We start from the raw sequence: 18,050 nt of genomic DNA on the forward strand, positions 1-18,050 counted from the left end.
CCTAGAAGTTTCATGGATTTTTGTTTCCCACAAGGCAAATGAGTGACATTAAGCTTGCTTTTTGGGGAGCTTAATTTGGCTTAACGTACAAAATTTAACTTAGATGTTAACCAATTTCCCCAAAACTTCTCACAATACATTAATCTATCTATTCAAACATATTCTAAAATTTTCAGGACATTTGATAAAACATACCAAAAGTTATTTACATTTAACAGTTTTTTACAATCGTAAAACATATGGGGGCTTATTTATCAAAGCGTCAATCTCGGTGCGTTCGCAGGCGTCAATATGCTCGCCAGACATTGCTGCCATGGATCCACATACAATGCTCTTATTTATAAAAAAAACACGTCAAAAACACGTGCGTCAAGTATGGTGCGATGAGCATCGGACTGTTGTTAACTAACAGTCATCGATGTTGCAGTTATTCAGGTTTTTCCCAACTTTATTTATACCATTTCATTACTGTCCATGAACAAGCACATTTCTCTAAAGCTAATCTTTTATTTCTCATCTGTTAATGTCCAAGAAATAGCTACTTTTATACCTCAACAAACAATATCTCATAGAAAGTTATTTTTATATTTATTTGTTATATGATACTTTCACATAAATTAATGTGTATTTGTATTTCTAGAAGTCATGATATGCTTTTATCTCATGTTTTTTTTTTTTTTTTATAAATGATTTTTAATGCTAGAATTTGTACATATATCTTTGCACATACTTGTGTGTGTGTGTGTGTATACATATATATATATATATATATATATATATATACTGTATATACAATAAATAAAAAGAGAGAAGCGCTCAACCTGAGAACGAACAATAGCATAATAGCTTGTTCTATGGCTAGTTACCACCCAAGAAGCAGCCTCTTTTTGCCCAACATGTGCCTTTCACAGAGAAGAACTTTCCTGAAGCATATCAGTCTGATCCTGACTTCACAGTACAGTCCAGCCCCGAAATACCAGGCAATCCCTCTCTGAACAAGAGATACAGCAAAACCCCAGACGTACGTTTCGACCTATTGTGGGCCTCGTCAGTGAGGTGCAGCCATATACCTCTAGGCACACTGAGCAACGGGTCCATGTCTGGATTTCTGCATCACACATAGGGAGACTTCCCTAAGTGTCATAATTTGCATATATAGATATGTGTGTGTGTGTGTGTGTAATGTCAGAAATCTTTTGCAAACATATTTACATGTCCCTAAATTCCTTTTTTTGTTCTAAACAATGTTGTCTTTCATGTCTCTGTGTTTATTTATACCAATATATGTATATAGTGTAAATGTATTATTCTGAGCAGGAATAATTGTGAATATAACATGTCATCAGGGTATCATATGTATTTATTTACAATCAATGGATATTTTAAGAGCTGGGCCAGTTTTCTCTCTGTACCTGTGTAACCCCTCCGGATTGCAATCTAGTTTTAAAAACCACCCCTACACAGGTGTTATAAAATCGGCTGGCATATAAGATGACATTTCTTAAGAAAATGAAATTCAAGAGAAGGAAGAAATACACTAAATATAGCATGACAGTAAAGAGGTGACTTTAATTTCTGCTGTATCTGAATCATGACAGTTTAATGTTAGGTGGGCTATCCCTTTGAGCTATCACCTTAAGATTATATTGAATCAAACATCATTCAAATTTTAAAACCATTGTCTAAAATATTACATTGTGTGTCCTAATGTCAGCATCAATGTTTATCTTTAATACTAATTACACATATACATACTTTCAAAGTATAATACACAATGTAACAGATAGCACAAGTTCTGATGGGTGATCAATGACACAAGTATCGAGCAATTTTATTTGTTAGTGATACTATACAATGTATTTTTAAATTTGATTAGCTGATGTCATAAATCATGTGATTATGCATATCCCTATCAAAAGTGGTGGAAAAATTCACTAGTGTGTGGGTTGTCTAGGAGTATTGCGTCATATTTGGTGTGAAAAGTGTTGCATCAAATTTGGTGTGAAGTGGTGAGTGGGACTTGTATTACATGCCTTAAACATGGTGTATATAGATTTATTGGGGCTGAATGTATTTTGGAGTGCGCCTGAGAAAGCTATAAAAGGTTTCCTCAGTCTTAGTTCGCCTAGTGAATATAATTATTGAATTTAATTAGTTGTGTATTCTTGCTGTATATATAATCAATCTATTGTATACAAACTGAAGTGTAATAAAATAAAAATACTATATAATTTATAATATAAAAGACAAATATCTAGATGTTTGGTTAAAATAAATACATTTATTTAGTTCAATTTAATCCACTCATTAGATGCATTAAATAATTGTGCATAAAACGTAAGAACGGTGTAAGGAAGGATAAAACACAATTAATAATATATAGCCGTGTGTTGCTTTTTGTAACCCGGATCCGGTATGCAACTATATAACTGATTTTATAAATGAGTAAACTCAACACTATGTATGGCTTAAAATTCTTAAAATTCTTAAAATTCAAATAAAATTATTTTGGTTAACAATTTACGTCCTGTATATTAGGGGATATGAATTTGATATGTGATATATTTACAGAAGTTGGTCAAAAACTTAAAACCTCAATAGTTTGATAGAAAAATAAATTCATAAAATACATAAATTTACATAACGAAACAATTTATGTGGTTTGTGTAATAGTATCTTTCGTTTGTATAATAGTTTGCCCGGGGCTTATATAGAAGAAGTACCTTTGGAGTTGGAAGACAGAATTAGTTAACTATACCGGTATAGATTTTTTGATGATTTCCTTTTGTAGTTTCCGTATGAAGGATCCTGTACTTTTTTTCTCCTTTGTTGAAGAAAAACCCACCAGGGGGTATCTTAATTTTCCACAAATGTACTTTGCTGGCAAAGTGTAATAAGATCCGTGTCCGATGATTCGCCTTTGTTTTTTTGTGACCTTTGTTGGTAAAACCCACCAGGGGGTAACTTCGAGTGTCACAGTAAGCGCTGAACTTGATTGCTGATCTATTTCACACAACGTATTGCTCCATTTCTTCAGGAACCAACATCAAACGCTACAAGTCTGCAGACAATTCTACAAATCCGAAAATTGATACAAGCTTGCTGATAATCCAACTACAGTACAAGCGGTTCTGCTTTGCAGAGTAAACAAAAGTACATTAGGAGAACTGTCTACACAAAGAATCACTAACAGCAAGGAGCTGGGATAAAGTTTTCTCCTTGTGAGGAGCTCCAGACGTTCTTCACTCCACATCACTACCCCATACAAAGGGTGAGACCAGAAATAGATCATCAATCAAGTTCAGCGCTTACTGTGACACTCGAAGTTACCCCCTGGTGGGTTTTACCAACAAAGGTCACAAAAAAACAAAGGCGAATCATCGGACACGGATCTTATTACACTTTGCCAGCAAAGTACATTTGTGGAAAATTAAGATACCCCTGGTGGGATTTTCTTCAACAAAGGAGAAAAAAAGAACAGGATCCTTCATACGGAAACTACAAAAGGAAATCATCAAAAAATCTATACCGGTATAGTTAACTAATTCTGTCTTCCAACTCCAAAGGTACTTCTTCTATATAAGCCCCGGGCACACTATTATACAAACGAAAGATACTATTACACAAACCACATAAATTGTTTCGTTATGTAAATTTATGTATTTTATGAATTTATTTTTCTATCAAACTATTGAGGTTTTAAGTTTTTGACCAACTTCTGTAAATATATCACATATCAAATTCATATCCCCTAATATACAGGACGTAAATTGTTAACCAAAAGAATTTTATTTGAATTTTAAGAACCAGATACTTTTAAGCCATACATAGTGTTGAGTTTACTCATTTATAAAATCAGTTATATAGTTGCATACCGGATCCGGGTTACAAAAAGCAACACACGGCTATATATTATTAATTGTGTTTTATCCTTCCTTACACCGTTCTCTATGCAAATGCACCAATATTGTTTTTTAGGCTATTGAAATATACGTTTTATGCACAATTATTTAATGCATCTAATGAGTGGATTAAATTGAACTAAATAAATGTATTTATTTTAACCAAACATCTAGATATTTGTCTTTTATATTATAAATTATATAGTATTTTTATTTTATTACTCTTCAATTTGTATACAATAGATTGATTATATATACAGCAAGAATACACAACTAATTAAATTCAATAATTATATTCACTAGGCGAACTAAGACTGAGGAAACCTTTTATAGCTTTCTCAGGCGCACTCCAAAATACATTCAGCCCCAATCTTTCTAAACTATTCTTAGTTTATAGGTGGTTATTACGGAGGTAAACCACCTTTTTTGAGTGTTTTTTTCTGCCTTTAAAGTAATCAACACCATCCACTGGAGTATACTTGATAGTTCCTCTTGCATGAGAGCATCTATCATATTTGTCCACTAGTATATAGATTTATCCAAAAACAAACAAAATTAAAAAAGGAAGTTACCTATATTATGTTATGTATTTATTTAATTTGTATCTCTATATCTACTAGTGCACCAAGTTTGGAGCAATAATATTGTCCTCTTGCTTTGTAATAATAGACAAAGATGTAACATAATCCATAAATAGTAATGTATTTCATTTTTATCCCTATATCTACTAGTGCATCAAAATTGAAGCAATACTTTGCACCAAATTCGGAGCAATAATATTGTTTGATTTATAAAGAGTATAGAGTTTTAATAAAGTTTATAATTTACTTTTATTATCTAATATGCTTCATCGTCTTGCAGCATCGAACATAACCATCCTGTGTTTTCAGACTCCCATTGATTTCTATGGCATCCGCGGCCTCAAGGGTGGCGGTTTGAACGATCGGTACGCTGCGCTGGAATAGACGCAAGTGTACCTGTTAAATGTTTGGTAAATTGGAAAAAGTGTCATATAGAGTCAAATGTGTATTCGAAACATCTGGGATGACGCAAGCATCGATCTGCGTCAGATTGAGATCGCGGGAGGGTATATTATGTCACACATTTCAACATTTGACGATCTTGACACTTTGATAATTACAGCGGATTCCATTTGCATCAGATATGACGTGAGATTCCATCGTTTTATCAGTTGAAGCTTTGATAAATTGGCCCCTAAATGTTTTAGGATTGTAAAAAAATGGTTTAATGTAAATAACTTTTGGTATGTTTTATCAAATGTCCTAAATTTTTCAGAATATATTTGAATTAGGGATGCACCAAAATGAAAATTCTGGACCGAAACCGATACAGAAAATTCAGGATGCCACTGGCCGAAAACCAAAACCGAAATGATTTTTTTTTTTTTTAACTACAGTGTGTGTGTGTAGCTGAGAGAGCTTGTAGGCGGGAAAGCTCCAACAAATGGGCATGGTCACGCACCGTAGGGCGTGATCTGCAGTGAAACTGGTGGAGCTCTACAAGGGAGAGCGTGGTTATAGCCAGACAACAATACGAGGTGGAAATGTGTTTTGTTTTTGGGTGTAGTTATCCGTGCGATAGGCGTGGCTGCACCTAATCGTCTCTTATAATATCTCCGCCTAGGTCCTGGTTTGGGTCTCACACTGACCAGTCAGATTATATGTCCGGAACCCCAAATGGAGTCTGCCTGTCACCTATCACCAGACTTAGCTACGACCTTACATGCAAGGTGGTTATAGAAAGTTACTGTGCATTTTTGTATACACTGTCTGGTGGGTGCTAATTTGTACCAACTGTGTGCGAGCTTGGGGTTTATGCATATATAGTGTGCATGCATATTTGCCTCAGGCGAATAGAATGTCTACGCACAAGAGTCTGATGTATGGGCACTGTGTATAAGGCTTAAACATATTCACTGTGTGTGCTTAGGGCTGTGATGATAATATCAAGTGTTTATAAACATGTTACTTATCCTCCTTTGAAAACTGTATTCAGAACTTTTCTTCTGGTTTCTTCTAAAAAAAAAAAAAAAAAAAAAAGGGCACTCCTGGTTTCAAATATCATCATGTAATGGTACTTATGTGTGTGCTCTGTGTACCATGCCAGTGCTGTGCTGCTCACCTTATGCTAATGATAGACATGTAACTCAATAGAACAGGGGAGGACTGTACATTTTTAGCCATATTGGTCCTCTTTGGGCCGAAATTGGAATTGCACATTTTCGGCGGCCCAAATTTTGGTGCATCGCTAGTATTATTCTTTATTTAGTTCTGTGTAACAGAATCAGATTTAACCTTTTTTTTTTTTTTTTAACCAATTGGCAAAAAAGTATAGTCCTAGAAAACTTTTATTATATGCAAAACATTAAGTCAAACAGCAGCTCTAAGCTGGCATCAAATTTGAAATATGCTACACAATAATTTTGCCGAAAATAAAAGGCCAAAAAAACGAAAACCGAAATAAACAAAAATGCCATTTTCGGCCGAAACTTTCTGCGGCCGAAATTTCGGTGCATCCCTAATTTGAATAGATAGATTAATGTATTGTGAGCAGTTTGGGGGAAATTGGTTAACATCTAAGTTCAATTTTGTACGTTAAGCCACATTAAACTCCCCAAAAAACAAGCTTAATGTCACTCATTTGCCTTGTGGGAATCCAAAATCCATGAAACTTCTTGGATAAGTTTTAAAAGTGAAAACTGAATTTGTGCCAAGTTTCAAGGCAATTGATTGATGTTTAGGCAAATTTTGGTACATTAAGCTCTTTTTTACGTTAAGCCATTCACATGAAGAGGCCTATTTATTATGTGTCTGTCCGACATGATCCGATCACGGATCATGTCCGACAGACATCACTGAATGCGGAGAGCAATAAGCTCTCCACATTCAGCATTGCACCAGCAGCTCTTGTGAACTGCTGGTGCAACGCTGCCCCCGGCCGATAGCAGGGGGCTGTCAATCAACCTGATCGTATTCGATTGGGTTGAAAGCGGCAATGTCTGTCCGCTTCCTCAGAGCAGACGGACAGGTTATGGAGCAGGGGTCTTTAGACCGCTGCTTTATAACTGGTATTTCTGGCAAGCCTAAAGGCTCGACAGAAACACGGGCCCTCAAGCTTCATTCGGAGCTTAATAAATGGGCCCCAAAATGTTTTAGGATTGTAAAAAAATAGTTAAATGTGAATAACTTTTGTTATGTTTTATCAAATGTCCTGACATTTTCAGAATATGTTTAAACAGATAGATTAATGTATTATGGGAAGTTTGGGGGAATTGGTTAACATCTAAGTTCAATTTTGTACGTTAAGCCACATTAAGCTCCCCAAAAAACAAGCTTAATGTCACTCATTTGCCTTGTGGGAAACCAAAATCCATGAAACTTCTAGGATAGGCTTGGATAGTGGAAATCTTGGGTTGTGCAAAATTATGCAGCAATTGATTAACATTTGGCCACTTTTTTACTCATTAAGCTACATTAAGCCATTTTCACATTAAATGTTTTAGGATGTCCCATTTAGTGTTTATTTATTTTGGTAATTTAGCTAATTTTATTTAATTTATTTAATTGTATTTAATGTAAGGAATTTATTTAATTGTAGTGTAGTGTTAGGTGTTATTGTAACTCAGGTTAGGTTTTATTTTACAGGTAAGTTTGTATTTATTTTAGCTAGGTAGTTAGTAAATAGTTAATAACTATTTACTAACTATTCTACCTAGTTAAAATAAATACAAACTTGCCTGTGAAATAAAAATAAAACCTAAGATAGATACAATGTAACTATTAGTTGTAGCTATCTTAGGGTTTATTTTACAGGTAAGTATTTAGTTTTAAATAGGAATAATTTAGGTAATGATAGTAATTTGTATTTAGATTTAAATTATATTTAAGTTAGGGGGTGTTAGGGTTAGGCTTAGGGGGTTAATAAATTTAGAATAGTGGCGGCGACATTGGGGACGGCAGATTAGGGATTAATAAATGTAGGTAGGTTGCGGCGACATTGGGGGAGGGAAATTAGGGGTTAATAAATATAATGTAGGTGTTGGCGATGTTGGGGGCAGCAGATTAGGGGTTAATAAGTATAATGTAGGTGGCGACGATGTCCGGAGCAGCAGATTAGGGGTTAATAAGTATAATGCCGGTGTCGGCGATGTCAGGGGCGGCCGATTAGGGGTTAATAAGTGTAAGATTAGGGGTGTATAGACTCGGGGTTCATGTTAGGGTGTTAGGTGAAAACATACATTTTGTTTCCCAATAGGAATCAATGGGGTTGCGTTACTGAGCTTTACGCTGCTTTTTTGCAAGTGTTAGACTTTTTTTCAGCCGGCTCTCCCCATTGATGTCTATGGGGTAATCGTGCACGAGCACGTAAAACCAGCTCACCGCTGCCTTAAGCAGCGCTGGTATTGGAGTGCGGTATGGAGCACAATTTTGCTCTACGCTCACTTCTTGCCTTTTAACGCCGGGTTTATAAAAACCCGTAATACCAGCGCTGCAGGTAAGTGAGCGGTGAGAAAAAACTGCACGTTAGCACCGCACAGCTCATAACGCAAAACTCGTAATCTACCCGTTTGTTTTTTTAGCCAATATGTACTGACTAACGACTGCAATAAACATTACATATTATGTTAAGACATCAACCTGTAAATTATATTTCGTAGATTTTTGACAAAAAAAAAATCATGCTTCTTTTAAAAACACTTGTACCAAATCACAAAATCCACGCAAGCGAAACCGCAGGCAACAGCTACCATATACAGTATATATATATATATATATATATATATATATATATATATATATACACACACACATAAACACAGACATGCATACAGTATATATATATATATATATATATATACACACATACTGTATATATACTATATATTTTTATATATATATATATATATATATATATAAATAAACATACACACACACACACACATATATATATATATATATATATATATAGCTAGTAAATCAGCCATGTGCCAATGGTGCAGTGGGCCAGATGGAACTTGCAGTATTTCAAGTCTGCTTTCAGAAAAGTTGACATTCTAACATTAAGTTATTGAGTTTTTAGCATTTATTAGCGCAGTCATCTGAATAATACAGGGAGTATCCGGATGTACTGTATAGTCCTATCAGGAATCAGACAGACATTCAGTTCATAAAACCATGGATTCTATAACCATATGATTGAAAGCACCTTTGTAGGAAAATTGTATGCAAAGCTGATGGATAGCAAGGCTGAAAGACTGTTTGACCAAATGTTATGCTGTCACAAAAAAAACCCTGTATTTTTCTATTCAATTGCTTGCAACCATGGGGTGCTGCCTACATATTTTGCACCAGAATTTTGAGTAAATATCATGAATGTATTAGGTCTATGATGAGAATCACCTAATCATAGTAACATGAAAAATCAATGATTTCACTCTACTGCGTCTAATATATTAAAATATTTATTTTTAGTATCAAAAGGACAAGAGAACATAGAATTTCATACTATTAAAAGCTCTCTTGCAAAGCCAAGACCCGACATGGAATGCTGGTAATGTCATGTTACTTGCTAAAATTATTAGACTATTTCATTTATATAGATTTGAGAATACTATGTCAAGGTAATATTTGTTTCATAGTGGTTTTAATCTCTAATTTACATAATTTACATAATTATGAAATTGTTTTAATACACACACACACATATATATATATATATATATATATATATATATATATATATTTGTGTTCATATTTATAGTTACCTTTTACGTATAAAAATTTGAATCAACATATTAGTGTAAAGAGCATTATTGACGGGGGCGGAGCCAGCAGCCTAGAGGAACAGTCGCATGATTTTAGAGCTCCAGCTCTAAATGCTCCAAAACCACATCAGAATAGCAATCAAAATGCAAATTAAGGCTTGAGAAGCTATGGGCTAATTGCCTAACTACAGAATAAAGAGAGGACCGCATCTCCCTGCCAACATAACTACCTAAAAGTGAGTCCGGGAGCTTGTATACAGCCCATAGACAGCAGCCATAACTGAGACCCCTGACCACGTGGACCAGCGCTGTAACTCATAATGGAGAGCGCTCACTGGATCTTATTTGCCATTCGCAAACTCCTGGACTCTTACCAACACGAGTTCACAGCCACTTTAAACACAACGCCTGGTCTTGCGGCTGACAATGAGACCTTGACAGTAAACTGTTTTCATACCACTGTCGCTGTAGGAGCTAGTGGAGCCGATTCAGAACCCCAACACTTACCGCGCACTTCTGATACCGATAGGAGAGTGGATAGCAGCTCAGCATGTCAAGGACTTGAACAGAGGCTAGAAGAGCATATAACAAGGCAAGCTAAGGCAGGTTTGTTGGAGCTTGATAGTGGAGGGAAATCCAGAGCTGCGGGCATGGCAGTGACGTTGGGGTCCGGGATCTCGGATCCAGCTCTCGGGCCTCTTACAGTGATGACTATTCAAGACCCGCATACCATTGTTGGAGCACATCCTGCAGGACTGTCCGGGGAGCTGATATCACAAAGGGTAAGAATTCACCAGAAGACAAGCCCGCTGAGACATAGATCCCTACAAGGACTATTTATGAACGCTCACCTAATATCCTTGCTAAAATGGTCTCCAATAGCTGGTCGGCTATGGAGCTTGCTCCCAACATGCACACCAGTCGGCTGTGGAGATCGGTTGCTCCAGTGTGAGGGGAGCTGGAGGGACTCTCCTCATCACTCTAAAACCGGAGTAGGATAATTTGCCCGCAGCCCCAGTGCCCATGACAGGTGAGGTGCTTGCGGTTGCAGGGGCATCTCTATGAACTTGAGCTATACGATACTTCACTTTGTCATGGCTATGGAGTGGGTCCTCGCTTACAATTGGGACTGCTCTTAGAACTCTATCTACTCATGCTGACTGTATTACTGCATCCTATTTAAGTTGCAAGGCATAGAACTTACTATCTTCCAATGCCTCCAAGGTTCTACATCTGACAAATAGTAGCTCCCCATAAAATTTTGTACATAGTTTAGAGTTGGCTAACTTTTGGCTTCATAGTTGTTTGCAGCCCCTCGAACAACCTAGTTATCTTGCTCACTCCCCATGAAGCTCACATGTTGGCTAAAGCTATAGCTGCATCAGATATTTTGACCTGCTACAGTTATGCTTTTATGGTGATCATACACATATTGGTATTACAGCATAAGGTGATTGATCTATATGTCTATAGGGAATTACTGTAATTTAACCATACAACTATATGTCTATGTGATATTCGAGATAGTTATTGTTAAGGATAGATAACACTTATTTTTGAATTAGCATATAGCACTATCTGTCTTGTTTGTAACATTTCGCACAGTGAAGATAGACCTTTATTGATACAGGTTCATGGTTCAGATAGTTTGTTTTCCCGCCAGATGCCTTGTGCTCCCAATGTTACTCACATTGTTCCTGTACTTACTATATATTCAAGCTCTTAGTTAGCATGCATATGTTTTCACTCTCTTTGTATATGTTGTGTGCCCTAATTCTGTACAAACCTGTTTTTGATATTATATTCTGTGTATGGTTAATTGAATTCCCTCACTGTACTGGCTCCCTAGGCGCATAACTAACTATTTAGTTGGCAAATGTAAAGCTGTATTATAACCGCCCTTGTATTGCCCTGATGCACCCTATCTGACTTGCATGAAGAGCACCCAGATCATCTATTGCCAGATAGTCATAAGACCTTACTGTATCTCCCATTGATATTGTCTCTGACTTTGCTATGATAAATAGAGATTACTGTGTTATTCCCTTTGACATGGTTACCTAGTATATACATCTCTAGATGTTCTCCTGCCGATGGGCATAGGGCCCGTGCCCAGGCGACAGGATGCATACCTATTTTTTGGTTTTTCTAAAAGTTTATGAGACTGTGGTTATTATTTACTGTGCCTGCCTTCTTAATATACCCTAAGGGATAACTAGTTTGAGCAGAAGACAACTTTACAGCCTTATATAAGCACATTAAAATACTAGTCAGGTTTCTCAATGCAGGCTGGTCCTGTACCACCAACAGCAAAAATGGTCTCCCGTGAGTCTCCCTATATAGACTAATAGTCTAGCAACATTTCAACATTAGTATTTAGAGGCATCATACCATAATTGTCCTTGCCCCTCACTACAAGCATAGAACTTATTATTATCCTTGAACATAGGCTGTTTCTCATACTATATCTAAGTAACAACCTCCCCCCCCCCCCCACTTATGCCTAATATACCTCCTTGATCTGGAGGTCGAATTAAGCGGTTAATCTTGCCTATACCGCATCCTAAAAAAATTTATTTCATAAGTTATAACTATACATTACCTGTTGTTCCCATTGTGAACTATACTGTAACCCTGACTACTATATATGTATATCTATATAATAAACTAATCTAAGATTACAGGTCTTGCAGGGACCGTTCCAGTAACTTAAATTCCCCTCTCTAGAATGTATTACACGTTTTTCAAAGCACAATAGTTGCCTATAATATCAGGTGAGGGAACAGACTTTGTTTAGCCCATGTTAAAAAGAAAAAGAGGTTTCAGCATTCTGTATAGCATATATTATAATGCGAATCTTGTATATCTATAATGTAATCATTGAATTGTATTGTACCATTTTAAGTTTGACTTATGACATGTTACTCAAAATAAGCTGTAATGTTTCGCATAACCTCAATAAAAATCTATGTAAAAAAAAAAAAAAAGAGAGCATTATTGACAGCTAACAAGAACCCAAAATCTATTTAAGTCATCAATGTGAAATGTGTGGAAATTATCATTTTTTACTACCTATAAATTCAATGATAACCAAAAATAAACTTCCTGCTGCCGTAATCTGGCAAGCGCAAAACGAGAATCCAGCAGCTAGGTAAACTTCCTGATATTGTTACCTTTATTGGCAGAAATTTAAACTCAACCTTAGAGGGATTAATAATCTAGGATTCTCAAAACACTCTTCTTTGATAAATCTGCAAATATTAGAGAGAGTAAGGAGATACAAATACTTACATTTTGAACTTGTGTGCCACACATATTCCATCCTGATTGTAGCTGGACATATGAATCTGTAATGTCGCTTACGTTGCATGAAGCATTTCCAAGATACAAAGAACCCTCTGAGATGGACATCTGGTTGAGGTATGTTTTCTGGATCCTGATGCCTATTTTTTCCATATCACACAACACAATGCTTGCATCTTTTAATGATAATGTACTGATAGTGGTTGTGATTTTTCCAGGTGTTCCTTTCATACTTAAGTCATTGTTTATGGTCACCAGGGACTTCAGTGAATCATGAACAGTGGTGTTTAGAAATCCTAGGAAAGTGCACATAATATAGGTAAATGGTGTTTTTAAAATGATTAGGCTGCTAGAGAGTTATTGACTATTTGTAAACCATACATAGCAAAATTTCAATATCTAAACAACTCTATTATGAATGGTATTTGAATGTTAATGAATTATCAGTCTTTATTCAAGGTTGCTTCCAGCCTGCCTGTTCAGGTGATGCACTAATCTAGTCCAAATTTCAATTTTCTACTGCTAAGTAGATATGATCTGAGGCTGCACTCAGTCCTATATTTTGAACGGTTGTCATGGCTAAAGGAGCCATGAACTTGTGGAACTGCTTAACACCCCTAGACCCAATAGCACAAAACAAGGATTACCTTGACTCCTCTGCTGGACCACATAGCATCTGCCCCCCCCCCCAAACCACCAAGATACCATTGTGAGCCTTTTGGTACTAACAGCTTAGCTGCAAACATTCAGCCAGATTACGAGTTTTGCGGTAAGAGGGGTGCGTTGCTAACTTGCACTTTATTCTCATCGCTCACTTTCCTACAGCGCTGGTATTACAGGTTTTTATAAACCCGGCGTTAAAAGGCAAGAAGTGAGCATAGAGCAAAATTGTGCTCCATACCGCACTCCAATACCAGCGCTGCTTAAGTCAGCGGTGAGCTGGTTGTACGTGCTTGTGCACAATTTCTCCATAGACATCAATGGGGAGAGTCGGCTAAGAAAAAGTCTAACACCTGCAAAAAAGTTTAGCTAGCCGCTTTAACAAACACGCTCTTTCTCAGCATGCAGCATCAACATTGGGTCAGTTCCAAGGTAGAAATAAACTTGTACCAAAATGTCTTTTCTTTGCTTTCTTTGAAAAATGCACACAAGAAAGACAGGAGTTGGTCGACCTCACTCCTGACTAGTACAGCACATAGGTGCTAAGGTTACACAAAGTGCCTGGCACTCCTGTGTTTCTTGTGTGCATTTTTCAAAGAAAGCAAAGAAAAGACATTTTGGTACAAGTTTATTTCTACCTTGGAACTGAACCAATGTTGATGCTGCATGCTGAGAAAGAGCGTGTTTGTTAAAGCGGCTAGCTACTGGAGAATGTGGATTCCTTTCTTGCGCTGGACTGAGCGTGTAACATCTATTTGAAGGTGTTTAAGGATAAGAGACCCTTTTGCTGAGAAATCGCTTGGTTTTGTGTGTGGCTGTTTCAATATACTTTTCTGAGTATACGGTGCATCCTGGTATGTGCTTAGCTACATAACATCGGTGGAAGCCTGGTTTCTTTCACCTTGTGCAACTGGCCAATCAAGTGGACGGATTCTCAGAGTTTGGGACACACCTCTTGCAATCGAACCTATTGCCAGCAGGCTGACAACCACACCTCAGGCTGCAAGTGACGTCACACGCGCTGAATGCTGCATCTACTTTGAAACGGAATAACGGATCCAAATACAGCAGCTAAGTAAAATTAGTGAACTTGTACCTCCAGCAGCAGTTATCTACGTCTGCTTTTCAGACGCTATATAAGACATTTGCCGTTCATTTCCTCTGATCTGTTTGTTGAAAATGTCTTTTCTATGAGTCAACTTGTTACCATTATGTTTATGTTTATGCTTGATTTTGCTTACGATTTTTGCTCACTATATGTTACCTGTCTATGTAATAGATAGTAGGTTAGGCCTAACCCCTAGTCAATTAGCATACGTATGCTTAGAGGTTCCTGGCCTTTCAAGTAGCATTTAGTCTTTGAAATTTTGCCTTTATTTAGTTAAGAATGCTCACTTTTAGATTGTGATTGACCTTGTCACTTTTGTGATCCACATACATGTGGTTTGGGATTTAAATAGGAATTAATAAATTTGATTATTTACCAAATTCTGTGTGCCTTGTTTTATCCCTTGCTTTCTTCACAACAGCATTATATGTTGTGATTACATTCTCTCTGTTTGACTTTTGTATAATTCATTATCAAGGGTGGCACCAGCGAATATTCACTTATTTTTGGTTCAGCAATATTACCTACTCTCTCATACTCTTTTCTATTTATACCTTCATTTATTAACCCCTAATCTGCCGCCCCCAACATCGCCGCCACTATTCTAAATTTATTAACCCCTAAACCTAAGCCTAACCCTAACACCCCCTAACTTAAATATAATTTAAATAAATCTAAATAGAACCTACTATTAATAACTAAATTATTCCTATTTAAGACTGAATACTTACCTGTAAAATAAACCCTAAGCTAGCTACAATATAACTAATAGTTACATTGTATCTAGTTTAGGGTTTATTTTTATTTTACAGGCAAGTTTGTATTTATTTTAACTAGGTAGAATAGTTACTAAATAGTTAACTATTTACTAACTACCTAGCTAAAATAAATACAAATTTACCTGTAAAATAAAACGTAACCTAAGTTACACTAACACCTAACACTACAATTAAATAAATTACCTAAATTAAATACAATTAAATAAATTAAAGACAATTACCTAAATTACAAAAAAAAAACACTAAATTCCAGAAAATAAAAAACAAATTACAAGATATATATATAAAATTGCATTAGCCAATGGGTTTTTTTCAACCTTAATTCTGATTGGCTGATAGAATTCTATTAGCCAATCGGAATCTAAGGGACGCCATCTTGGATGACGTCATTTAAAGGAACCTTCATTCGTTGTTAGTCGTCGGAAAGAAGAGAATGCTCCGCGTCGGATGTCTTGAAGATGGACCCGCTTTGCGCCGGATGGATGAAGATAGAAGATGCCGTCTGGGTGAAGACTTCTGCCCGTCTGGAGGACCACTTCTCCCGGCTTGGATGAAGACTTCTCTGGGCTTCGTTGAGGACTTCTTGACGCTTCGATGAGGACTTCTCCCGGCTTTGTTAAGGATGGATGTCGGATCTTCACAACTGTAAGTGGATCTTCAGGGGTTAGTGTTAGGTTATTTTTAAGGGTTTATTGGTGGGTGTCAGGATTTCCCTTGGGTACCTGCCTACCTCTGTTAACCCCTCCTACCTTACCTTTAAATCCTGCCTATGCCCTGTTCCTAGTGATTAGTAATTTTGATTCCTTGTACTGAGAAGTCAGAGATACCAAAGCTGCATCCACACTGGATTTACACAGATTCCACCTATTTACCAAAGGATATAATCAATTGGTCTTAACTCTACTCTTATGTGGATTACAAACTCATTGCTCTAAACAGTGTCCCAGAACTGACACCCTTTTGGACACGCTAATTGATTTCACCTCCGCTTCCCTCTAACGCTCAAAACTTGCTAAGTCAGTAAGTGAAGGATTTCTTCCTCAACGAACGTAATACCTCTTCACTCCGGTGTTAAACTTACTTGAAGAAACTTGTAATATACGCTTTCACTCTGAAGCGTTCCTTTTCCGAGACCGCCGATCAGCTGCTGCATCTACAGCTTGTGACGTCACGTGTCACTCAAACACGCTACTGCTCGCTCATGCCCACAAACACGCTGCAGCACCACAGGTCCTGCTCGCTCTCACAGCACAGTACCTGTGTTCACTCCTGGCAAGTTACTATATCAGATCTCAACCTGAACTCTGTATTTTAACTTACCTCTATCATATTGTAATAGTAAATAGTATTGCAATAGGAATCTTCAATCTATCAACTCCACTCTCTAAAAAGGCAACAATTCAAGATAATAATTGCCATAACAGTCAGTGGTACATTCTCCAAATAGAAGGTTTGCAGCTGTGATCAGTAAAATTAACTTAGGGATAAGATTACAGGCAACATATCTCAATCAAATCCTGTATCAACCTTACAGTGGGTTTTATTTTTAGGTTAGGGCTTTGGGCCGCAATAGAGCTAAATGCCCTTTTAAGGGCAATGCCGATCCAAATGCCCTTTTCAGGGCAATGTGGAACTTAGGTTTTTTTTTGTTAAGCTTTTCTTTGGGGGGTTGGTTGTGTGGGTGGTGGGTTTTACTGTTGGGGGGGTTGTTTGTATTTTTTTTTTCAGGTAAAAGAGCTGATTTCTTTGGGGCAATGCCCCGCAAAAGGCCCTTTTAAGGGCTATTGGTAGTTTAGTTTAGGCTAGGGTTTTTTTTTATTTTGGGGGGTCTTTTTTTATTTTGATAGGGCTATTAGATTAGGTGTAATTAGTTTAAATATCTGTAATTTGTTCATTATTTTCTGTAATTTAGTGTTTGTTTGTTTTTGTAATTTAGGTAATTGTCTTTAATTTATTTAATTGTATTTAATTTAGGTAATTTATGAATTTTTAAATATGAACACCCCCAGCTTGATAATAACTATTTACTACATAACTCTTTTGCCAAACTTGTTTCCAAAACTCTCCCCTTCCTGGTTAAACTTCTAACCTATCCCTCCCCCAATCACTGGAACGTATAATATGTTTAGTGTAGTTTTTAAAAATTGATAAATAAGATATACAGTGATTGTATTACTATAGTATGCAGAACTGATGTATAAGTTACTGATCAACATAGGAATACTAATAAAATGATGCTGGTATTATTTGGTGGTATTACAACAGAAAAATCCTCAAGTGCTTAATGTATTCTCTTCTTCCACATCTATAAATAACTCATAAATAGTATCCTAATACAAGTCAATAACTGTAACAAGATTATATACATGTACAATCAACAAGCATCTCACAGGATAGGACAGCTGACATACCTGTATGCACTGTGGGAGATGTACTTGTAACATGAGATACATTCTGATTGGTAGATCTGGGAACATGGGACATTGTTTCGGTCTCTTTTACATTTACTGTGT

The 18,050-nt window shown here is 36.6% G+C and overlaps 1 protein-coding gene across 1 annotated transcript in view; it reads right to left on the reverse strand.

Moving 5' to 3' along the window:
• Positions 1–18,050, reverse strand: part of UMODL1 (uromodulin like 1) — a 221,081-nt gene that overhangs the window by 93,002 nt on the left and 110,029 nt on the right. The window contains exons 11-12 of the mRNA XM_053705160.1: positions 17,949–18,050; positions 12,979–13,286 (exon numbers count right to left, since the gene is read on the reverse strand). The exon at positions 17,949–18,050 is cut by the window's right edge and continues 450 nt beyond it. Of these exons, the coding sequence (XP_053561135.1) occupies positions 12,979–13,286; positions 17,949–18,050 (410 nt within the window). The remainder of the gene's footprint in view (positions 1–12,978; positions 13,287–17,948) is intronic.

Source organism: Bombina bombina, chromosome 3 (genome assembly GCF_027579735.1).
Source record: "Bombina bombina isolate aBomBom1 chromosome 3, aBomBom1.pri, whole genome shotgun sequence".
NCBI lineage: Eukaryota > Metazoa > Chordata > Amphibia > Anura > Bombinatoridae > Bombina > Bombina bombina.